Here is a 26,625-nt window from a genome sequence, read left to right as displayed (position 1 = left end):
GAGAGATGGAGGAGAGAGAGAGATAGAGGAGAGAGAGAGAGAGATGGAGGAGAGAGAGAGAGAGATGGAGGAGAGAGAGAGAGAGAGAGAGAGAGCGAGAGAGAGGAGGAGGAGGAGGAGGCAGAAAACTGTGCTGGCAGTATTACATAAGCTGGCAGCCCGGTCCCACTGCTCACATTAATGTGGTTAGGCACTCGGAAGTGATGTCCATTAGTCACAAGTGACAAGACAGGTGAAGATGCAGCAACAAGCAGTGATTTTGAAAAGCTGTTGTAGTTTATATTGGAGAGCATTACGAGCAGATGAGTAAAAAAAAAATGACAACAAAAGAAAATACCCCAAAAAATCCAAGACACGTTATGAGCGGATGAGTCGCCTACTGCACCGCACAGACAGAACAAACAGAACAGCGACTGATAACACCCCAGAAGGACGGCTTGAAAAACAAACACGCATGCATGAAGGTACACAATATAAAGACAAGCTGCATTGGAAACACACATAATAAAGACATATGGAATGATACGCGATTGTCCCAGCTTTGAAAATGGATGAGCTCTAGTTTGAGGTTTGACAGGGTGGGGGGGGGTTTGTGTGTACATGAAAGCTGCGTCAATCAATGCGATCTTCAAAAATACATCAAAGGCTAAGACAAAGATGCAGTGGAGCTGCTGGTGTTGCTGACGAGCCATGTACATAATCGATGCATCTGCATCTCCACACATAACACGACAACATACATTCTATCTTGAAGATGTAACCGGCACACCTCTGCTGTTTATTCAATTAACACCTAATGATTCAGATTATTAAGAATTTTACTCATTAGTCACTAATTGCAAAAGAGCTATGATTTCTGTACCTAGAACTCCACAGGAGATGTACATTATCACAGAAGGTACATTATTCTCTGTGTATATACTGCGCTGTTAAGTTGCAAAAATCAGAATGCCTCTGTTGCTTTTTTCTACATGAACAGCATCGATATCATATATTAATGTCACTGTTTTCACGTAAATATGCAACAGCATGTATTATTATTTTTTTAGCTGATAACTTATAAAGAACGTAGCAGTGCTCATATTTTGGAAGGTTGAAAATGAAAATGAAATATTTTTGGGAAATACACTTAATTAAAACATTTGGTTTCTAGCTGGACGTTTGATAAGAACATTGATGCCACATTCATATCTGCTAGTTAGATATAAAGCTACATCCTGGAGTTAGCTAGCTTAGCCTAGCATATCGACTGGAAACAGGGAGAAACAGCTAGCCTGGCTCTGTCCAAGGGTAACAAAATATCTGCCTACTGAAACTTAATTAAGTTCACTAATCACATTGTTTGTTAAATTCATTGTTGTTTGTGGTTTTACAGGGGTTTATGCTAAGCTAATCGTCTCCTGTCTGTAGCTTCATGTTCAATAGACAGACATGAGTGGTATCAATCTTCTCATCAAGCTGTTGGCAAGAAAGTGAAACAGGCCTATTTCCAAAAATATTGTCAAACTTTCCATTTAAGGTACGTGTTTTCCTGTATCTGCATCACAAGTTATTATAACCCAAACCCCCAACCCCAGCCCAGGCCCTTTCAAAGTTCCCTGGGGATGATGGTGAAGGGCCGGATGGGGCAGGAGGCCTCCAGCTCCAGGGCTGTCAGAAAGCAGTCGGGGGCCTGGCTGGAGCCTCGAGACTGCAGGGCCTCCCCCAGACCGCTCCACGCCTCGTGAGAGGTGCTGTGGACCTGAACCGCATCACGCAGGACCTTCTCCCCGAGGTGGATGCGCTCGGTTTTCACCAGCAGACGGCCCTGGACGGACAGATGGATAAAAGAGAGGGGACATTTAGGTTTGCATATAGGCTCAACAGGTCATGAAAAGTATTCCTATAGAAAAGAAAGTACAAATGGAACAAAGTGTTATTTAATTGTTTGTTTTAACAGAAAATCCACTTAAAAATCCACTTCTGAGGTAAATTACAGGCAAAAAGTTGAGCAATGGCGTGCTCTCATTCTCACAACACAGAATGGTGAAATTACATTTAACCTCAGTGGCTCGTCCTTAAATTGTCTCCCTAAATATCTACCATTAAAACAATTCATCATGACATGGTAAGATCAAGTAAGCAGATGGTGGCTTTTGACAAAAAAAATCCAAATCTTGGATTATAATGCCAGCTGTCCTGTGGACTAGTTTAGTACAACAAAAAAAAGAACAGCAACAAATACCAACTGTACTACACTTTACCAGAGTGCTACTGAAGGGAGAAAATCAACAAATCGTGAGATTAGGAGCAGTCCTCTGTGGAAAAACGACGCAGTATGTTATTAAGAGTAATGAACACAGTGATGAAAGTTGATGCTGTGTTTAACCTGCTTGGGTCGGAGGTGAGACTGCTGGTCACATTGGTGCAATCGAGTTGCGTACAAGCACACATTACATCACTGCTGATTTGCCAAAGCAAACCCTCTCTCTTTTAGATCGGTAAACTGTGTTGTTCCTACCTTGAAACAAAGGGACGGGTTTCCACTTTTACCGGTCTCTGTTAATGTAATGTAAATAGAGAACGACAATAAACTTAATGCAACTTAAATCCTGCTAAACTAGCTAATCCAATACACTGCACTCTCTTTCTTTTGTCAAAGTTACATTATTGTCGCACTGTAATCTTGTTGGGCAAAACAGATTCAAGACCCAGCTGCAAACAAAGCAATGCATCTAAGAGCAATGGTACCACAAAATCCAACCCGGAAGATGATTAAGCACACATGGATGTCCTAAAACAGACGTGTAGCTTCCTGCAGTTTGGGTTGTAATTTTACTGTTAGCCTTCATTTTTCTCTTCTAGATTTTGCTAAACCGGAGGATTCTTTTCAATCTTTATGATTGTCTGACTGCTCAGGCTCGTTGCCCTGTTGGACCTATTTTTAGTAATGTTAAAGCGTACACAGATCTACGCAATTAACTTGGTGAGTACGATGTTATCATAACCGATAGACGCACTCAGTACTTGTCACCGCTGTCTTACACAACCAGCTAGCTTAACAGCTATGAGTACTAACAATAGCCAAAGGTTGTTGTTAGCATGAAATGAATAATGATAATTTTGGAGGATGACTTGAAGGGATGGGCTGTCTGTGTAGCCGACTTGGCGACTTTCTTGCTAGATTTAGCACCTTTTGGAGCTAATGCTGCTAGCTACTTTTGTTTGAGAAGAGTACGCAACACTGGCTTTTTGTGTTGGATAATTGTTTTAACTCTTGCTAGTTTTTCAAGAATACCAACCTTAGCTTTAACAATTATTAAAAAGTACCATCAAAAGTGCTTTGCAGCAACTCTAAAGCTTTAGCACCCAGTCGTCACATATTGAGTATTTAGTACTTTGTGGTATAACAAGCAGCCAGCCAATTTGATGACCATCAGCAGTTAGCTTAACCTTAGCCACAGGGACCGTACACAGCCCCACAGGCCTACAGTGAAGAAGTAAATGTAGGCGTACCAGTGGCTAACGTTAGCAAGCTAGCTCAGACAACATGTAAATAAGGCAACTTTGAAGTCACTGCATTTTGCATATAGCTAACCAACATCTGACCAAACTAATATTAACCGTTCATCAAACTCCCGGCAATATATTGAGCAAGCTGACGCCCAGATTGTCGAAGTGTTACTGGGATTACTAAATGTAAAGTAATTATTGAATTTCAAACGGTAGTCCCCAAGTTTCAATACTCTTACATAAAAAGAATTGAGCTCTATTGGAAGTCAGAAAAACCTACAAAAAATTATATTAAACTGATTGGTAGCCTACTAACAAGTTTACACAGTTTGTGCCAAAGTGCCCTAAACATTCAAAGACTTGGTATGTTCCTTTACAGAACATGTTAGTCCAAAGTCCTCATTTGCAGTGGCGTGCTGGATGGCTACTGCCCAGGGCTCTGCCAAGAAGAGTGGTGGGAATGCATGCAATCTCCACACTCACTGGTTTCACACTGTATGAACGTATATATGCTGTAGATGTATGTGCCTGTGCGTGGCATAAAAAGCTGAGTGAAAAAATGAACAAGAAGTATGTAACTGGCATTTCACGTAAACTGTATGAATTGAATAAATGGTCGTTCGGGCTGTCAGGCTGTGGTTTTGTAAAAGTAGGCTATTTATGGGAGACAGAGAAGGATATTATGGATGATATCTGTCGTCACCATGTAAAGGGCATGCAGAACTTTGTGTGACTGTGTGTGTTGTGTCTCTTTTTCGGAGGTCAGCTCAGTTGGGGGTGCGGTGCGTTTGAGAGACCGGCAGAAAAGGCTGTCACGCAACTGACCAACAGCATGGAGTCAAATCTGTCTCACACACAAACATACCGCACGCACACGCACACACACACACACACACACACACACACGCACACATATACACAAGCAACAGTGTCATATGCACACTCAAGGTGACAACAGGCAGCCTCTCTCGCACAATATCATCCCCTACCTTACTTTGACTATCTGTTACACACACACACACACACACACACACACACACACACACACACACACACACACACACACACACACACACATACACACACGCTGAGCTGGCCTGAGGTCAGACAGCCGAGTCTTGTTATGCAGTCTCTGCTCACAAGCTCCAGATTAATTGGGCTGAAATTCACATAGCTGTCTAGGGGCTCTGATGCAACTTTCAATAAAAGCACACACACGCACACGCACGCATGCGCACACACACACACTCTGTCTCTTTTCCTCCCTTCCTCCGTTCTTCTTTTCCTCACTGCTGCTGTGAGGAAAACACAGAGGAAGATCGAAACTCTTGGGTACGGAGAAAACCTGTCACAGGATGTGCAAACAGGGCTTGTGTGTGTGTGTGTGAGTGTGTGTATCTCTATACGAGTGTGTGCATACATGCACGTCAGTGTGTGGGTGTATGCTTGAGGTGTATGATGGAATCCTTGCCGCTGGTTTGGCCACTAGCATCCACCTCTTACTGTCTGTGCTCTTGTCTCCAGACTCACAGTGGTTACATTGTTCCGATATTTCTAGCATAAACAAGCCGGCTACTGGGATAAAACACACACACACACACACCAACAATCACACCCTTCCATCTGTGCCACATGTCAGTAATGCTGGTAACGACGGAACAGTTGATCCTTCTTCAGCCAGCTGCTCAATCAAATGAACACTAGCCCGCTGTATATGCTTTGGTCTGATACAAACACAAGAGAGGCTGAAGAAGACGAGCTGACGGGAAAGAACAAACACCACAATACACACAGTTGTCTAAGCTTACTGTAAAGAAAGAGGTCAGTGTTTTCTGAGATGAGAAGAACAATAGCAATCTCACGTCTGAGCATTGAGTACAGATGGCTACGAGACTTGGTTAGCCTAGCTTAGCACGAGGAAACAGCTAGTCTGACTCTTTTTTTTTTACTACGCAATTTTATTTTGTTGGTTTCATCTTTACATGTGATTTGGGGGAACTTGTGTTGAAGCCATTTTATTGACAAACATTTTATCCATCGGCCCAGAAGACTAATCTTGAGCAGTGTCCCTGGCTATAGTGTAATGCCATTCAGTATGCAGGTTGAGGATGATTAGGTTTCACTATTAGTCTCTGTGGGCATGATGGTTTCAAACCCAACAACTCATAAGGCCTAGTCACACCAGCATTTACGTCTACATTTACGACACAATTCCAATGGAACGGAGAGCTGTATTGTCCAAAACAGAGAAAGCTATTGTAGCTTACTAGCTGTGTTGCACCATCCAGATTTATTTAACGTCCTCTGTCAAAGTATAAACTTCACAAAAGAGAACAGACAGACATGAAACAGGTGTCGATTGTACAATATGTCTTTTGACTTAACTGTTTTAACTTAACTTAATGTCCCTGTAGTGATTGAGCTAATGAGCAAGCAGTTAGCATGTTAGCAGCTAGCTCACTTAGCTCACCAACTACGCCAAGCTTCTAGATCCACATATTTGGCAAATGTATCGCAAAATATTGACATATTATCTCTGACTAATGACTTGGTATCTAAAAAAAACCAGGAAACTCTCTTTGAGATACTAAGTAATTATTTTGATTCTTTAACGTTCTACCAAAGTTCTACGATACAAATCAGGGAATTCATTCACTCTTCTTTTTATGAAACACGCAAAACAACATATTGTTTTGTCCTGTTTATGTATTGGATGAATAAACTACATACAACATGTAAGTCGTAAAGGTTTTGGTATTTTTTTTTTGCCCCAGTCATTATGCTAAGCTAGGCTAACAGCGTCCTGATTTCTGCTTGGTACCTAACCCACAGACATGAGCTGGACATAAAAAAGCAAGGCCGAAATGTTGAACTGAGACAAAAGGATATCAGAAAAAGACAGTAGGCTAATATGAGAAATATTCTCAATTTATAAGAGAACAGATAATTAGTAACAGTGACACAATGAGGAGCAAAATGTCTGAGGGAGTAGAAGAGTGAGCAGAAAAGGGAAGGAGCGAGAGCTCCCGAACATTTAGTTTGCGTCAGAGTGTTTCTGGCATTACACTGATAAAACGGGTATCTATTGGTTTTGCTTTAATTACTCCTAGCCATCTGTCTCCAGTTTTACCTCAACTGATCCCATGGTGCTTGGCAGCGCAGATTTGTTTCTTGTCGCGCCATAAAAGCACTACTGAACTGAGCCGAGCCAAACCGAGCGAGTGGGCAGTGGTGTTTTCATCCATCTTTCAAGCTAAATTCAGGCAAACTTTTGATATGCTGCAAACAGCACAATGTTTAATTAAGCGTATTTCCATCGGCTAGATTGAAGAGACTGAGAGACGCTTCCTAAATGTCACAAACAAACACACCCAACAGAGATTTGATTGTGGAATTGATTAGCAATGGGGAAATTAGTTTTTGTTCTTCAGTGTCAGCTGATGTTATTCACATTTCAGACTGTGCAACGACAAAAAGAGTACTTTGTAATATTCTAACGTACCAACTACAGCCAAACAGTCGCCACTGAGATTTATTTATGGGAATAACATTTATTGGATAACTTCTTTATTACGAAAAACTTTTTCCACCTCAAGCGAAGCATAAAAATTGCTATAAATACTAGAATGCAGATCCTATGTCTAAAGCCACAGTCTGATTTAAGCTAAAGTATAGGCTTTAAACATATGTCTGATTGGTTTATAGATCCAAACTGAACTAAACAGATGGCCGGTTATCTTAAATCAATCAGTGACAAAATGCTCATATGGATCAGTTCCCAGAAATGAATGTCTTCTAGACAGTGTAGAGACAGCTGAACTCTAAATTTAGACTTGCAATCTGCTGTTGTCAGCCATGCTGCCTACATAGCTAAAGAGCTGCAAGTGACCAGTCAAACCAGAAAATATGACTTAAGTTATAGTTAAGTTTGAATTCTTATGCAGTTTTAGTCGAGAGATGGTCAAGTGCATGCATGGTTCAGTTCCATAAGGTCCGTAATCATGTAATATGGCAGCCAGAGGGCGTGTTGCGTCATCCAAGAGCCGTCTGTTGAACCCCTGAAGGCTAACATCTACTACACGCATACGCAGTGTCCCCCAGTGGACCAATGCCCTACCACTGAACCAGGACGAGAGCTTTTACCTGAACCTTTAATCCTATCAGGCGGTAAAGTCTGAGCTGTCTAGGGGAGGCGAGTCAAGGCTACTGTGTTTACCTTTGTCATGATGGCTGGACTTTCCCTACTTATTAACCCCTTGATACAATTCCCCTTTTTAATTCCCCTTTTGGGAAGTATGCTAATTCCCATTGTTGCTGCAAAGAGATAAGAAGATTGACACCACCGACATTTGTTTCAGTAAAGTATCTACAGTCAGCAGCTGATTAGCTTAGCTTAGCATAAAGACTGGAAATGGAGGAACCAGCTAGTCCGGCACAAGATAGAATGTGGTGATTTGAGATCTTTAGAGGTGTTGGTTGTCGTATTGAGCAGGACTGATCCAAGCTAAGACCCACTTTCTGGTCCTAATGCTAAGCTAACCTAGCTGTCTTCTGGCTGTAGTTTAGTTTTCAGCATCCAGACACGAGAGTGGTATCGAACATCTCAGCTAGCACTCTGTAAGAAAGAGATTAAGTAAATTCTCCCAAACTATTCTTTTTGCTTTACCCAACGCTTCATTGGAGCTACATGACGTCTAAGCAAAATATTCAAACCCCGGACTACATGCTTTTTCATGGCTGCATAGTTCCATCAAATGGAAACAGATTGTGGATGCTCTGTGCATTAACATACATCCCCCTAGAATTGAGCCTGACATATTGAAACTTTTAGGACCTCCTGAATTCAAAATGAAGTTGTCCAGGTTAGAACAACGTTTGACTGAACATCATGAGAGTGTAATGACCGACCCACATGTCATAGTGGGAATTGAGAAGGTCAAACCTCTTAGCACTTTCACAGAGCCAACTGTGTACTACAGTATGTTTTGTTTTTGTCAGTACGATATATTGACCATGCTGACCTTTACATGTTGAGCTTCTCCAGCTCTGTAATGCACCTGGATGGAATGGCAAAGAAACCTACAGCATATACTGTGCATCGAGAATAAATTCCTGCATTGCAAAGTGCATTCTCACCTCTTTACAGCTTAGAGCAGATATATGAATGCACAACAGTATGAAACGTGGTGCGCACACACACTCACACACACACACACACATACACACACACACACACACACACACACACATGCATGTGCACACTCACGAGGGAATACAGCAACAGGAAGTGAGAAGGAATGGAAGAAATAGGTGGTACAGGAGCTACAGAGAAAAGGAAAAGGAAGGAAGAAAGAGAGTGTGAGCAAGTGAGAAAGAGCTAAACTGGGAACAATGAATAGAGAGCGAAAGAGGGGGATGGAGAGAGAGCAAAAAAGAGAGAGGTGTCAAAGAAAACGGAAAAAATAAGTGAGCCCAGATGAGCCATACATAGCAACGGAGGCACCAGCCAACTCCCAATCGTCTCTCTGTTTGCTCGCCCGATTTTATTCTTCCTCTCTCTCTCTCTCTCTCTCTCTCTCTCTCTCTCACACACACATTCTCTCTCTATCTCTCTGTGGTTATCAGAGGTCTTGCTCAATATATTTCCCTGGTTGCTAGGCAATCCCATAAAGCGGTGAGAACGTGCAAAGTGTTATAAATAATGTATTTGCATTATCTAATCAGCTGACAACCACCCCCCATCCACACAGAGAGAGAGAGAGAGAGAGAGAGAGAGAGAGAGAGAGAGAGAGAGAGAGAGAGAGGGAGAGAGAGAGACAGAGAGAGAGAGAGAGAGACAGAGAGAGAGAGAGAGAGAGAGAGATGGGGGGCATTTGATAATTGGAACGCGATTAATTCAATGAGCACAATTCCTTGTCCTTGAGAGTATACGTGCATATGTGAAGCAGTGTATGAATATTCTGTTGGAATGGAGGAAACGTAAAGAGTGTTTTCGTTAACGCTGTGTGTGTGTGTGTGTGTGTGTGTGTGTGTGTGTGTGTGTGTGTGTGTGGCTGACTCAGAGCAGGCTCCGCTACTGAACAGGAGGGATGAGATGTGGAGGATGTTGGGAGTGGGTCAGATTCATTTCATACCACCGCCGGAAGCAAGGCTGGGCCGCGTTTCAGGATCAGCCACCCAAAGAAATACACACACACACACACACATGCACCACATGCCACACATACACACAAGTCAACCAAAACACTTACCGTAATGAGGTGAACAGCACAGACAGACAAATATGTAAAAGGCTGACACTGCTAATGCCCTGATGGATGAAACGAAATAGTAGCTGGAATTGTTGCCTGTGGACTGTAACAGCCGGGAAATTAAACTATAAATCTGTAGCGAACCGTTGGCACACATACACGCTTACACACACACACATGCAGCATGCCAAAGTCCTATCGTGTACTGGTTTGCCTAACTACCACACCCTCTCCCATCCAAAAATACTCTGAAACCAGCAGCTGACCAGAACTGTGAGTCACTGTCTGATCACTGTTTCTCTCTCTCACACACACACACGCACACACACACACACACACACCATGTGGACACAGTTGAGGATAATAAGTAGAGGTGGAGTGTGCGATGTATAAGGGAAGATGGTGGTGTGTGTTATGATGAAGCACACAGCAGGGGCTGCTGGGCTTCTGTGCTGTATGGCATCTCGTTATGGGTTTCCCTTACTCACATTTCCCTTTTTCCTCATCTGCTGCGGCTACTGTGGAGGGAATTACGACTTCACTCCACTCTGGTTGGCTTGGGGCGAAGCTATGCAATACTGTCTTGAACCTCGAAAAAAATAAAAAGAAGTCCCTTTGCTCCAATGCCAGTTCTGCTTTTATAAGAGTAAATTCAATTGCCAATGTCAGTCAAAATGCTCCTCAAATCTACAAAAGAAAGAAAGTATTAACACAGTATTAAAAAAGTAAAGCTACAGCCAGCAGAGTTAGCTTAGCAAGAGCGAAAGCAAGGGAAAACAGCTAGCCTGGTCCTTTTTAAAGTTCAAAACCCCACCCAGCTAACGCCTCAAAGGTTCATGAATTAACATTTTATATTGTTGGTTTGATGAGTATACAAATGTTAAAATGACAGTTTTAGAAGGAGCCCCGGGGTCTGTCTATTTCTTGAATGACATTTTCATCTCCAAATGGTCACAGTACATAACTCCCAGTAAATGTACACTACACTGTAAACTGTCCAACAAAGGCAAAATGTCTCCTTCTCATAATGGTAATTTGTGTCCATAAATTATTTTTTTAAATCAGCTTCCATTTCATTGTGAAGCCACAGTTGGAGTACATCTTCTTGTATGTGTATCCATAATAACTTCAAATAAAGATCTTAAGGACATTCATGGAAAGTACAGTATGTACTTTTGCAGATTAATAGCTCAAGTGTAAGAATATCAACTAAGAATATCATCATAATTCCCCCTTAGGCAGAGCTCAATAAATGGGCCACTGGCACACAAAGTGTCCACAGCAGATACAGTACAAAAATAAATGCATGAATCCAGAGAGCCACAGAGTAGCAGCAACTGTAGGTTGTATTCTGGCAGGCTGATGCAAGCCAGAAACTGAAAATGGGTAGCGCTCCAAATACAATGTCCCACACACTGTCCCACTTAGGCTCCATCACAATGCAAAGATGCAAGTATTTTACCACACAGCTCCATTAGCATGTCTAATATATAATTCACCACATATAGTACTTGGTATTTGGGTCTATTAGTGCCTACTTCAACATGTGCCTTAATACATGCATACAAAGAAAAATGGTCCAAATAGTCCAAATAGTGCGCCAAATCCATGGAGGAAGGCACAAACACAACACATGCACACGCACGCTCACACTTTCAGACTGGGAACACATCTGCCCTGTAAGAGACCCAGAGCAGGACACTGCCAGCTGGCTTTGTTTCAGCTTTACACCCCCTGGGATTGGTTCTCCCACAGGCCAAATATGGAAGAGACGCGTACCTCTGTCTACCCCAGTGGGACTGTGCTTCTACACACACACACACACACACACACACACACACACACACACACACACACACACACACAGATACACACACTAACACTAAAGTGCACCGTAGGAGCAAAAGCATTAGCCTTATGTGGTCACAAGGTGGCCAGTACTTATGTCAAAGCGATATCAACCAGCACATCTATGGTCCCTATGGAGACCACGGACATATTGTGTGTGTGTGTGTGTGTGTGTGTGTGTGTGTGTGTGTGTGTGTGTGTGTGTGTGTGTGTGTGTGTGTGTGTGTGTATGTGTGTGAGCGCGTATCTGGCGGTGCAAGTCTTGGATTCAGGAATATCCCTTTCTGGTCCTTTCACCATGACAACAGAGAAAGTTCAACGGTCAGAGCAGCCGCGGTTAATCCAGTGGATCATCTGGAACTGGGAAGCTGGGAGAGAGAGGGAGTAGGTGGAAGTGGGCGAGAGAGGATCTTTCTACTGCGGGAGTGAGAGAGAGAGAGAGAGAGAGAGAGAGAGAGAGAGGATCTGCTCAGATGAAATGAAAGAAATGTGGGGGAGTGATCGGGGGAGTGATCAGGAGAGAGGAAGCGAGTCTTTGAGCAGTATTTGTCATTTGTTGGTTCTGGACTAAAGTGTTGTTTGTTTCTATTTTCTGAAATTTGAAGTTTGCCCACAACAAATCAACACATCCCAGAATATGACTGAGCCATAGTGTGATAATTAACCATTATGAACACGATTGTGACACTGACACAGTACAACAATGCACAAGGGAGGAAAAAACACTCATGAACATAAGCAGCTGCCAATTTGAGAGAGCTAATATTAGCAGCTAATAGCAAGCTAGCCTAATTTCAAATGTCACCAGCTAACGTTGCTGTCCTCTAAGTCGTCTCAGTCCTCAACACTTGCATACAGCTACATACAGTAGTTGAGTATATGAGGCTAACATATCCTATAGCCTTATTTTAGCAGCTAATAGCCACGTAGCCTCATAATTTCTGTTTAATTACAAATCAAAAACACAAATGTCATCAGCTAACGTTGCTGTCTTCTCAGAATGAGTCAACACTTGCATACAGCTTCATACAGTATAGTTGAATTATGAGGCAAACCTAGTGCACAGGAAAATCAAAAGGAGGCATCTGCTCTACCAGCACACCTTTTCAGCCTAATGAGCTATTGATTAGATATTGATTAAACATGCTGGGATTACATTACTGCTGTGATGAAAAATCACAGATATTCCACCTGATCTTCATTGTTGAATCCTTTAAAAGCACAGACGTTGTTATCTTCATGATTTATTCATGAACTTGTTTAGTTTGTATTACTCTGTTGAAAACGGGGCGAGTATTTTGGTTTTCTCAAGAACTGTCCTTGTCAGCAAATGAATATTCTGACGGAATATTTAAATTAGTAAACTAAACTCAGATGCAACACTCTCTCTCTCTTCACTCTCAAGGAAAGACTAGTGCAGTAGACTACTTCTGTTTTTCTTTAATAGTATTTTTAATGCAACATTATAGATTTTATCAATAGTGGGATGTCATCGATTTCTTAAGACGCCAGATTTTTGACCTGTTGAAATGCAATAACTTTGGCATGAAAAGACAAAGACGTCACAGGGATGACATCATGTGATACATGTGCTTATACAACTGGCTGTGTGTATACAGTATATGTGTGTGTGTATGTGTGTGTGTGTGTGTGTGTGTGTGTGTGTGTGTGTACTCTTTGTTTAGCGTGTCTGTGTACAGTTACAGAGAGCAGAAAAACATTTCTTTTGTCTGAATTCTAATTTAATTTAGTGGATTTAAGAAAAACATGACATTTGTTTGTGCCTGCTTGCCTGAGCCTGAGTTGATTCTGAAATTCTTGCGTCACATACGCAATGTAACGCACTGAACTCAAGCAAAGCATTTTTAATGTGTGCATTGAGTGTCGTACGTTGGGGTGCATACGCGCGTGTGTGTGTGTGTGTGTGCACATGCTCGGCCTGCATCTCACGTCAGTGGTCATTTAATAAGTAAAAGGATTCAAATGTATTAGTGTATCCACCCATGTTGTGTGTGTGTGTGTGCATACTGACCACTGAACAGTACATTACATTAATTCCAATTTAGCAGCTTCTTGAGCTTTCGCTCACTCTCACCATGTGCACCAGTGTGCTCTCTCCTGTGGGATGGATGGCCAGGGCCTCGTCATACAGGCCCTTGGCGTCGTCCAGTTGGCCCCGGAGCTCGGCCAGGCGGCCCCGCTGCAGCAGCACCGAGTACGAGTTGGGGGAGAGCGAGCTGGCCTCAGCTATGCAGAACTGGGCCTCCTTTAGCCGGCCGTCTGCCATGAACAACTCCCCTGAGGACGGAGAGGGAGAAAGAGGAAGAAGGGTGAGGAAGGTGATACAGGGAGGAGGGGATTGGAGTTATAATGGAGGAAAAGGTAATAAAAGAGGAGGAGGAAAGAAAGAAAGAAAGGTGAGGTACAGGAAGGAGTTCAAGAAAAGATGAAGACAGGATAACCAGAGTGAGAGAGAAAGGAGAGGAATTTATTAATCCATGTGAGAGTGACAGAGATGACTTCATTTTGAGTTCAGCAGCATTACGTCAAAATGTAAACTGTGCAGCGCTCAAATCAAACACAAAACACACACACACACACACACACACACACACACACACACACACAAAGACCATTAAAGAGAGTGGGAGCAACAAAGTGCCTGGGAAGTCATGAAAGTCTTGCCTAAATATGGCCATCGCTTACTAAAGCTGCCTGCCTCCTTTCTTTGCTGCTGCTGGGAAGATGAGGACAAACCCCAGACACACACTCACACACCCACACACACACATACACACACACACACACACACACACACACACACACACACACACACAATCACGCCTACAAGCAAGTCATTGTCCAATAAGACTTGGACACAGAGCTGACCAGAGGGCCCGCCCCTGGGACCGGAGAGGACCAATATCTGGACGGGATGCTGACGCAGGGTTGCTGTCAATCACTCTCATGAGTGGACGCCGGGTCAAAACCTGGATCAATCGCTGAGAAAGAAACTCTTCAGCTCCAAACACTGGCGGCACCGTGCGCGTTACGGGGAAAGAGAGAGAGGGAGCGCGTGGTGCAAATATATGTGTGGTATGCGCCGTCTGCTCCACAGTGCCGTGTGAACCCATGTGTGTGTTTGGTAGCGGATGTTTTGTTTGTTTACCTGTGTCTCATAGATGCACAGATGGGAAATACTTAGTGCATGCGTGCTGCCTCTGCGAGATGAAAAATAGCCATTTCCCAGCCTCCGGGTCCCTTTTTTTCATGGCTTCACTTCGGGGAAATGCTCTCTGGTTATGTAAGGCTTTTTCCTGCTCCTCACCTGAGCTATCGGCACAAAAAAATAATAAATCAGATGTGTGTACGCATGTATGCAGTCCGTTTATACGTTTGCAGGTATGCGCACGTGATTATGTCCAGCTAACTGTGCCCTCTGTGGAGTTTTTTTTGGCCGACGAGGATGTGAGATTGAGAGAGGAAGTGACCGATGGGGAGAGGAATGCTGGGAAGGAGTAAGTGGGGGATCGTTGGGTGCGACATAGCTCAGCCTTGAGCTAAAAAACACCCCCCTGGACTCTCACACACACACACACACACACACACACACACACATAATTGGGTTATTTTTCCCGTTCTCAGCAGAGGAATATCAGAGGTCAAAGGTCAGACATAGAAAATAACCTTCCAAGACCCCAGGGCCCCGCCACCCATCCCGCCCTGCACTGTAACGCTCTGGAATGCCGGTTGCATCACTTGCTTCACTCGGACCGCTGTATGGATTCCCATTCCCGTTCTCATGCCTCATCCACTCCAGTCGAGTGGACGGATGGAGGGTTGTTTGTGCGAAGCATCTCTGCACTCATCTCCCTTCATTTCCTGCTGATGCTCCGCTCTCCTGTAAACTTCCACGGGCAGACTGAGGCTGAAGGGGTGGAAGTAATAGCGGCATGCATGACTGCCGTACTGCCCTTAATAGAACGGTGGCCACATGTATGCAGGTACGGAGCGCAGAAGGTATGCCGTCTGTTAAATAGTTAAAATGTCCATGTATACTGTTGTTTGTCGGAAATGGCTGCAGTAATCACATTAAACGATGCCGTTTCACATGGAAACGAGGTTGCAAACATCCCTTGTGTCGCCACACAGGGTTTTCCAGCACATATAGGTGACCGAAGAGACTTCCTGTGACTGCAGTGCTCAGAATGTGAAAGAAAAAGTGTGCTCACGTTGTGCCGAGTGCACAAACGATATCTCACTCCCCAGAGAGATTGAAATTCAACCGAGCTTGTAAGCAGGTCAGTAAGCTGCGTAAGACAGCACAGCTTTCACAGCAGCATCTGCACAGCACACGGTCTGTGTGGAGAAGATTCTCACTCAAACGTTGCCATCTGATATTCTACATTTTTATTCTAGTTTAATCTGGATTTGTTTAAAAGGTGCTAAATTCTAAATTCAGAGCATAATTGCACCATAAAAAAACTCCCTCTGTGTGTGTTGCAATCCGAGCTTCTCTGTGCTTTGTTTACAAAGCCGGTGCGGCTGCATGTGCATGCAAAGTGCATGTGAGTGTGTGTGCCCCGCCGGCTAGCTAATCGCCATCGGGAACAGCTGATAACGTCGTCCCGACCAACACAGGGAAACACTGTTAGCTCTGTCAGCACTGCTGCCGTTGTTTGCAATGCTCCTGCTGTTAGCAGCGTTAGCTTCTAGCTGCTGGCTCAGCCGTCACCATGTTAAGAGTTATGTGGAGACAATTTGGAATATACAACCTTTAATGAGGTCATTCCTAACATGGAGGGTCAATGTTTCCATCTGGCTGAACCGTAAGTGGTCTAAGAATTGATCCATGAGGTACACCACATGTTAATGAGAGGAAGTCACAGCTTTCCTGTTTGTCAAATACGAGGAAAAACAACCAAGACCAGGGTGAACTATCTTACTTAAATGTCAAATCAGACATTCGGCCCCACAATTGGAATGCTCTAGGTGTTGTTTTCAGCAGTGAGGGATGGTAATGTCTGCCTGTCAGTTGGTCAATCCGTCCAGCACTTTAGTCGAGACACCATTAGATATTGGACACACATTTAGAGTGCCCAGGGATGAAGACTAATTACTTTGGTGATCCAAAGTTTTCTTCTAGCATCATCAACTGGTCAAAGTTTTCACTTATCTACTTAGATTGACAAAAAACAATTGGTCAGCCATTTGTGGTTTCCAGAAGATGAACCCTAATGACTTTGGTAATCCTCTGGCTTTTCCTCTGAAGCCACCATGAAGTTGACATTTGTGGTTTTGAGAGAACAACCAGAACGACTCGGATTGTCATGAAATTAGGTTGAGACATTCACATCACCTTCATGATGAATTTGAATAATTGAGTTGATCCCCTGGGTTTTAATTAAGTGTCACCATCAGTTTAAAGTAATACAAAACTGTATATACTCATTTACTCATCATTCCGTCAGCCTCAGCTGCACTTTGTGTTTAGTGCTAATTAGCACATGTTTGCATGCTATCACGCAGAACTAACATGGTCAACATGGTAAACATCTTACTAATAAGATGTTCAATTTAATAATAAGTTAGTAAAACAAACACTAGGTGTTGAAACGATCATGGTTAAAAAATAAATGTAGCTTTTCTTTATTTTATACCGGCGTGTGTGTGTGTGTGTGTGTGTGTGTGTGTGTGTGTGCTTGATGCGTGTTCGTTCAACCTGATAAAGATTAGATCATTGTGATTCTAGTTGAAGGGATTTATTGTCGCAACTCACGTTAGTATAAGAGAAAGAGAAATGTTATTTTAAAGGACACGGAATGTATATTATTTTACAAGTCTTATTTCCTTTGATAGAAGTAATTAAGGGTTAAATTAGATAATTGTTGTGGAAAAACTGCCTTTTTAAAGACACTTTATCCTATCTGGGATAATCTAGTAGAGATTTGACCTGTCCAAGTATAGTGGTTTTTGATCTGGACCTGATCCAATGTGACCTAGATGTGAAAACAAGTAGTGAAATCTCCCTTTTTCTTTTTTTGCATTTTCACAAATCGAAAAAAAAGCTTTTACAAATCTAAAACTGTCTGTTAAAGGGTCTCTGGCTTCCCTGGGATAATCTGGTACAGATTTGACTTGTCCAAGTAAAGTGGTTTTTGATCTGGATCCGGTCCAATGTGGTCTAGCAGTGAAATCACCCTTTTTTTTGCATTTTCACAGAGAGAATAAAGGTTTTAGGAAAGTGGGTTTTAGAAAAGCCTTCACTTATAGTGTCACAATAGGAAGAGGTGCAACGAGAGGTACATCTTTCGATCAGCAGTTGAAGTTAACTTTCCCCTTAAATGCTGAATCGGCAGCTGTGAATCTGAGGTTTGCGCCTTTTGCAGTATGCCAACGGCTCAGATGTTGCTCAGCTAATTGTTCAGTGTGCATATGTGGTGGAAGGGTTGAGTAGACTCACAGGCTAATAATAGTGCTGTTACAATTCATACATGAATACATGGCCACAGGAGCATGTTGGCGTGCTCACATTAGCATCTAGCTAATGCATTTGCATTTGCAGATACTATTATAATTCATAAAGCTTAATAACACTGAGAAACACAAAACCATGGAATCTGATTACCGTCGATTGCCAGTTTTCAAAACAACCTTTCCTCACAGTCAGCCTTTTAGCATGGCGGCTGGCTAATGTGAACCCCACCATTTGGAACATTGTTGGTAGAGTTGTGTGCGCTGTTGACATACCGGCCTGCAGCCAAATGCGTTCGAGGGTGCTCCAGATGTGAGTGGGTCCTTGGCGACGCACGGAGCTTAGGTCCGACACCTCAGAGAGCGCCGCCTCCAGACGAGACATCGCAACCGACGAAGGGCTCGCCGAACCTGTGGAGGGATGAGAAATGCTAACCGTTGGAGCCTTTTAAGCGACAGTAACCATAGCATAGTAAGTGTACACTAACACAGTGAATACTTTTATATGTTACAAGTACTGAATGATAAACACATGGACATGAGTTTGTCCCAGATAGGCAGGAAAACATTCATACTCGATTGAAAAACCCTTCAAATATGACAGAAGAGAGCCATTCTGAGAAAAACAAACATTCATTCCATGTTAATATCCTGAACATCAACAGATTTCATGGGACCGAATGAAAAGCGAACGGACCCCTGACCCTGCAAGAAACGCAGGTGAGGAGGTGAGTCATATCATTGATATTTAACGTTTCAGGCAAACATCGGTGTAATCCGCCAAAGGATTGGGACTGACCCACACTTTCACCTTTCTCACAGGTGTTTACCCAACAACAGAGAAAAAGGAGGAAGTGTTTTAAGAAAAACTTCAACCAGAGAGAGAGAGAGAGAGAGAGAGAGAGAGAACAGACCAGTGGAGGCGTCCTGGAAGTTGGGCAGGGTGAGGTGGATGGAGGGTTTCCTGGGTCCAGGGCTGACCTCCGCCCGCTCGGCCATTGGTATGCTGCTGCTGTCATCTGTCTCACTGCAACATGTGAAGCACGGTACAAACAGAATGAGCAATCGCAAGCACAGATGTGCACCACATGTGCTCACCTTTAGAGTTATAAAGGTTCCCGAAAATACTTCCTTGACAAGTTATTACTTTAGATTTAGACATCGATTGCCATATAGTTTGAAAAACAAGGTCTGCCTCTATTCTGAGTGTAATGAGTTTAACGCCACATTTAATTTAATCCAAATTTAATCATTAATATTTAGTGATGTACGTAATCTTATCCATTCTTGTTCGTGTATTATGTTAATACATTAGATTTTTTTTCTACAATACGTTTTTTTTTTCTGCCCCAAACCAGCTTGTTTTGGTCAGAAGCCTGTAGAGCCAGATTGTTTCTGGACATTTCAGTGATGCGATGCTATAACTCTACCATCATGCTGCTAACTGGGTTCGTGTCTGTGGTGCTTGTAACTTGTAGATTTCTGCAGCCACACAGTGTTGATCGTGACAAGACAGAAGAACTACGTTCAATATGGAGAGAAAACATCTGCAGAAACTGATGGAGAAGCATTTCTTGAATTTACCGCCTTTTATTTGGATTGATCAGATCTGTTTTGGGGTATAAATTCCAAAGCATGTGTCTGAATGAGTGCCCAAATATATACTTTGTACATCAAACATCCTTTCTGTGATTAATACATTGATTTAGTGTATTATAACAAAGAAAGAGTGTAAACAGGCTTGCTTTCTGTTATGCCTTAAAAGATGGAACCTGATAATTCCAAGGAAAATATTGTAGGTGTTTTCTGCAAGGCTTCTGCTCTAGAAACCCATATCTGCTATACAATGCTGATATTATATATTTAGAGTACATTTAGGGTTCCCGTTGTGATGATGAATAATAGAGAACTTTAGTGCAGTTTCACCATCTAAGATGGTAACTTTGAAGCTCAAAACTGCTCAGATCGCAGATGGAACCTTACAATTCACGGTCATGATATATCCGAATACACACACACACATTAACACACTATAGCTAATCAATACCGCAGCGGCAAACATCCTCCCCCTTCCCAGCTTCATCGTGCATAACAGTAAAAAAAACACAAAAAACGCACATCTGGCTGGCGCACACACACCTGGAGCGGCTGACATCGTAGCGGCTCAGCCACTGTTGCAGCATCTCTTCACAGGTCCGCAGGGCTGCCGCCGGGCCGAAGAGGGCCTCCTCCAGCTTCACCTTTGTGAACAGCAGACTGGACCAGAAAAAAACACACACACACACACACATTACTCATCTTTGTTTAATCTTATTCAGCTTGTTCGTGTTTTTATTACCACATCACAAACTTGTTTTTGCACCCGTACGGATATTAAACTGTAAACTGATTAGCTTGGAGGAATGTTTATGTGGGCCCAACCCTGTTCTTATTATCACTGATCACATTAGCTGCAGTGTGAACACACAACATGGTGTTCAGTGAAAACAATTGTACCGCAGGTTTACAATGAACTTTTAATACTCGAATAACCGCCTCGCAGTTTCTTTGCCTCAAGTTGCAGTTTACATCCACGTCTGTGTAAAATGTCATTACGTTATGATTTTATCCTATAAGACATTTGTGTGAAATTGTCATAATCAGCATATCATCTCTTGTCACCGCCTGGCTCATGCCCTCTGATCTTTTTCTGTTTTTTCCTGGTTTCATGTTTTTCATTCGGTTTTCGTGTTTTCTGCTTTTTTTTTGAAGTTTACTCCTCTCTGTGTCTTGCTTGACTTCCTGCCTTTGTTAGTTTTCCAGCCTTGGTGATTGTCTGCCCCGCCCTCATTAGTTTCACCTGTCTGTCGTCAGCCCTGTAGTCCCTGCTCAGTCCCTGTTTATGCCAGCCCAGTTCCTTGGTCGTTTGTTCGTCATCGGTTTGTCGACAGCTATGTTTGGAGTTCTGTGCCACTTTGCCTTAGTCCTTGCCTGCTGTTTCCTGCCTGATATGTTAGACTAGAGCTTGTCAGCTTGTTTTTAAATGAAAGCATTACATGGTTTCTGCTGTTTGTCTGCATTCGGGTCCCTCCACTGTGGCCTGCTCTCCAACCTTGACAATTCTGTATAGTTATGGCCAGATACATGTTTTGTGAGGTTACAGCGACGTTGACGTTTGACCACCAAATTCTAATCAGTGATCCTTGAGTCCAGGTGGACGTTGGTGAACAATTTTGAGAAATTCTCTCAAGGCGTTTTTTCGAGATATCACGAGAAGGGCACGGATGCAAAGTCATTTCATCTTTGCCTTCAGGTGGACCTTTGTGCCAAATTTGAAGAAATACCCTGCAGGCGTTCCTGAGATATCAGCAGAAAGGTACGGACGTGGAGTCAAAATAACTTTGACCTTTGACCACCAAATTCTAATCAGTTCATCCTCGAGTCCAGGTGGACGTTTGTGCTAAATTTGAAGAAATTCTCTCAAGGCGTTCCTGACATATCACAAGCATGGGACGGACTTGAAGTCACAGTGGCCTTGACCCTTGATCTTTGACCACCAACATCTGCTCAGTTTATCCTAAGTCTAGGTGGACGCCTGTACCAAATTTTAAATAATTCCTGAGATATTGCATCCACACAAGAATGGGCCTAACGGACGTACGAACGGACAAACCCCAAAACATAATTCCTGATATCGTCCCACGTCGCTAATTTGATTGCAAAAGCAAAGAAGCATATACACACGAGCATTTACACAGTCATGTCCATGTCCATGTGTTTGAGCTTCTCCAGTAGCTGTGTTACGTACTCAGGACCCGTCACCACCTCACTGAGCCACACGTGGGTCGATACAAACATGTGAGTGGGTAAAGATAGTCATCAACAATGAGCTCTAAGAGTCCATGTACGCGTTTGTGTGTGTTGAGAGGTTGATGAGGATGGGCCATAGAGTGTTTCTGCTCAAAACCTTTTTAGTTGAAGACAACTGGTTAAGTGATATGGGAGTCTCTGATGTGAATGTGTGTGTGTGTGTGTGTGTGTGTAGTAATTGCCAGAAGGGGCTCTCAGAGGATGCAGTCTGTCATGGGCATCACTCATCCATGAGGCAGAGAGGCAGAGAGATCACGGTGTTGGCCACATCTGATGCCCGCCTGCCCCGCTGTCCTGACCACTGGCTCCCTGCTGTTGAAGGCCCCTCCGGTTCCAGGAGGAATAGAGGGAAGGACAGGGGGAAAAATGGATGGGGTGAGGGATGGAGGGAAAGGGTGAGGATCAATAGCGGAGCGAGACGAGCTCGTGGGCGGAAAACTCTCGGCGAAGCGCGCATCGTTGATGACTCGCGGGTCGGTGGGCGATGGGGGAAAGGGGGGGGGTGAGGAGAAGATGCAAGGGTGTTGGAAGAGGAAGAAATTGAAAGTGTACCTGTGTGTGTGTGTGTGTGTGTGTGTGTGTGTGTGTGTGTGTGTGTGTGTGTGTGTGTGTGTGTGTGTGTGTGTGGGAGGAAGGGAGGAAGGGAGGGAGTTGGATTTTCTGACGCGCAGATGACAAGCGCCGCCGAGGGACGCTGTGTTAAAGATACGCCTGCCAGTAGGGGTCCACCAGAGTGTGTGATTGTGTGCGTCTCTAGGCTACCCATTACCAGTGTGGCGGAGCATTTAGAGGCAGTGCGACGGTGTAAACCCATCCCAGTGTTGAAATGTGACAAGGTGTGTATGTGGGAGGGGAGGGGAGGGGAGGGGGGGTATATCATGCGTACAAAGAAGTGACTTCTCTTATTGTGTATGCAGGATGTACAACATAAAGAACCGCCCTAATTTAGTTAGCTGTAAACTCTGATATTCAAAAAATATTAATTAATTTAACACAAATACTTCCCATCGTATCAGCTTTTCTTTGATGAAAAGTAGAAGGTACAAGCTTGCGTACATAGAAATTCCGGGGGAGAAGTTAACTACGACTCCCATGGTGCATTTTGGCAAGAAATATCCAATCTAAAGAGAACCCTGGTGAGAAAACTCATTGGTGATCACTTGTAATAGACTAGATTCTTTTCCATGGCAACAGCTCATGGGTATTGTAGTATCTAGAGCCGGAAATAGCTCAAGCACCTGACATAAACCCATATGATGATCAGGGAGAGTCCAGTGTTTCTATGTTAAAGGAACAGTGTGTAGCTCTTAGGGGGATCTATTGGCAGAAATGGAATTTTATATTAATGTGTATGTTTTCTTTTGTATATAATCACCTGAAAATAAGAATTATGTGTTTTCGTTAGAATAAACAGTTTATGTCTTAATACGGAGCCGGCCGCCATGTTTCTACAGTTGCCCAAAACGGACAAACCAAACTTTTTGCCTTTTTGCTTCGGCCTTCATTTGGTTGCAATCTGCAACCTCACCAACGCCGCCAAATCCTATATGCTTCACCTCTTAATGCAACATTCAGGGTTTTGTTGGAAGAAAAAATCTAAATGGGAATACAGAAAGGAGAAAAACACTTCCGTAACCAGCGGCCAAATGTAATAACAGGGAGGAAGTTAACAGTATTGTCGGGTGGCAAAGAGTATGTTGTAAAGTATGATATGATGATATACTTATAAAAACTGGAAAAATCACAATAAAAGCAATACAACTCTAGTAGTTTATAATTTAAAGCTGTTTCAACTAAAGCCCATATTCTCACCGCAAGTGAGGCCACTATTTGAGAATTCACTACTACTTTGCAATCAAATCACGTATTCAATCCACCTTGAGTCTTTACAAATAGTTTTCACTCTACATTATAGTAAACGGCATCAAAGTGATCTAACTCATGCTACTCATACTGAGTGTCATCCACCTTGTTATTCACCGCACACAGCCGGTGTTTCCCCCTCGCAGCTTCACAAACGATGGATTTCATCAAGATTACTGCACTCAAAAACTAAAAGTCGGATTACAAAAGGTGTCATTTCCAGGCTCCTGTGGAGTGAGCTTGGTGTGTGTGTGTGTGTATGTGTGTGTGTGTGTGTGTGCGCAGAGAGCATCCAGTGTTTGAGGAGCGGCGCGAAACGTGCAGTGGTGGCCCAGCTAAGAGCGGCGAGTGAGTGCCAGCGTAAACCCCCTATAAAAATAGCTAATAATGTTCCCTTGAAAAAGTGGTACATCTACAGTACTACTTATCCTGCACTCCCACAGAGCAGAGCGTGGATTCTCTACAGGCCCATGGCCGCTTGCAGACAAACACACACACACATCATGCTAGAGTATATATATATATTTATATATATATATATATATATACACAGTGCATGCATAGAGATTAAAACACACGCCTGTGCAGACATGCTTGCTTTGTGTAGCAGGGCATAAGCCACGCAAGCCTGTGCACACTAATACTCACGCTTGCACAGATGCACACGCGTGCACGTGCACAAACACACTTGCTCATGCTGCAACATCCCGTTAGATGAATGCAGAATCAAAGGCTGGGATTAATCATTCTCTTTAGTACAAACTGTGAGACCACGATCTCTCTCTCTCTCTCTCTCTCTTTCACACTCACACACACAACCCTCCCCTTTCTCTCTCTCCCCCTCTCTCTCTCTTGCCTCAGCTCTCTCAATCTGTAGCAGAATCCCATTTCACATTGAAATGCATGCGTGTTTACTGGGTGATTAAAATTTCAAAGAAAAGGGGGAGACGGAGAGATACAAAAGATGAGAGGCAAGGGGAGAAAAGAGGGCAAGTTAGAAAGAGTGTGAGGGGGGAGGAGATGGAGAAGGAAGAGAGAGAGAGAGAGACAGGAGATGGGGTAGATGATGTGGGAGAAAAGGAGGAAGGAGAAATTCAGAGTGCTACAGTGAGCTGACAGTTTGCTGTGGTGCAGAGACGCAGCGGCTAACAAGAATCACACACATGCATGCACACACACACACACACACACACACACACACACACACACATACACCGTAACACACAAACATGTATGTGCCAGATTACGATCTACACAAGTACACTCGCAGCCCCCACGACACACGAGTACAAACACACACACAAACACACACACACACACACACATACACCGTAACACACAAACATGTATGTGCCAGATTACGATCTACACAAGTACACTCGCAGCCCCCACGACACACGAGTACAAACACACACACACACACACACACATACACCGTGACACACAAACATGTATGTGCCAGATTACGATCTACACAAGTACACTCGCAGCCCCCACAACACACGAGTACAAACACACACACACACGCACACGCACACACTCACTCAAATACGCAACTGTCGCAGCATGCCCTGCACCATGCACGGTGTAAGCTTTGATCTGCGATGCTTGCTCACACATCCTGAGCAAATGATATTCAGTGAGCTTGTTACTGAGAAAACACACCTCCTTTCACTACCCCTCTCTCTCTCTCTCTCTCTCTCGCTCTCTCTCTCTATCTCTATCTCTCAATCTCTCATTCTCCGACTCTGAGGTCTGCAACTCGGCCTCAGCCCGGCGGTTCACGAGGGTATTGATATATTCTGGCCGAGTTAGGATTAATTTCCATGTGCATGTTGCAGGTTTCAACTGGATTAAGGGCTAAAATATTGCTTGTAATAAAATGTTAAATCACGTAAACGACTTCTTGTCCTTTTCTCACTATGTGTAAACTGCATCCGTTTGGTTTTATACTTTAGTATGGATTTTGGGTGTTCTGTTATCAAGTCAGTTTCAAACGTGCCTCCCAACAGGAAGTTGGACCAACCAATGAGGGCCGTATGATGTGTCGTGGAGATTTGGGAGAGGTGAGCGTTGGCTTCTATGCGAGCCACCACAATGTGGTTACTGTTCCCTGCTGAGACGAGTCTTTGCAGCAAAGCAGTTCCCGCTTTACACAAACATGCTGCAAAACCAACGGGTCACAACTTGCTAGCTAGCTAACAATGTGACTGTGTGCCATGGAGAGTGTAAAGATGTTTGCTTTTTTACTGACTCTCAATTCAAAATAGCCAGCTAACAAATATTTGACTAACTATTGTTTAGTGCTACTTCGGTGTTCTTCTTGAATCAAGGCAAAGTTGCGGCTCGGTTTTGGTTGATAAAAGCTGCATTAATTGCAAATGGCTAATGCGTTAGCAAACATTTGCCCATTTACACATACAGCAGACCTGTGGCAACATTAGCGCTAATTAGACTTGTGCTTCTGGTCACCTAAGGAATGAAAGTCTAATATTTACCCTCTTTATTGTCTCTACCAACTCCTGAGGGACATACTGTATCTAGCTAGCGAGCACAGAGGAGCAATTAGCAGCTCAAGAGTCAGTCGCTAACTTTGTCTGTTTGGTGCTTGTAGCCGAGCACGTAGTGTGAAAATGCTATATTCCCTTCTGCTCCACCTGGAAACGAGGCTGTTTGGACTGAACAAAAGGTCAAAATTAGATAAGACAATACATTTATTATCCATTACATTCAATGAAATGGAAACTCCAACAACAAGCTAAAAGATGCTAAAATACGCTGCAGAGCTGAGGAGAACCGCAAAGTCCAATGATTGTTCTGTTTCGACTTGTCACTCCCGAGTGACACC

The 26,625-nt window shown here is 43.4% G+C and overlaps 1 protein-coding gene across 1 annotated transcript in view; it reads right to left on the bottom strand.

Moving 5' to 3' along the window:
• Nucleotides 1–254: 254 nt before the first annotated feature.
• ttc7a (tetratricopeptide repeat domain 7A) overlaps nt 255–26,625 on the bottom strand; it is a 49,210-nt gene continuing 22,839 nt past the window's right edge. Inside the window, exons 16-20 of the mRNA XM_079169468.1 lie at nt 20,205–20,321; nt 18,980–19,092; nt 18,342–18,476; nt 13,687–13,889; nt 255–1,807 (exon numbers count right to left, since the gene is read on the bottom strand). Coding sequence (XP_079025594.1) covers nt 1,589–1,807; nt 13,687–13,889; nt 18,342–18,476; nt 18,980–19,092; nt 20,205–20,321 — 787 coding nt within the window. The 3' untranslated portion in view covers nt 255–1,588. The remainder of the gene's footprint in view (nt 1,808–13,686; nt 13,890–18,341; nt 18,477–18,979; nt 19,093–20,204; nt 20,322–26,625) is intronic.

This window comes from Pholis gunnellus, assembly GCF_910591455.1.
Source record: "Pholis gunnellus genome assembly, chromosome: 11".
Taxonomy (NCBI): Eukaryota; Metazoa; Chordata; class Actinopteri; order Perciformes; family Pholidae; genus Pholis; species Pholis gunnellus.
This window is presented reverse-complemented; position numbering and strand designations above follow the sequence as displayed.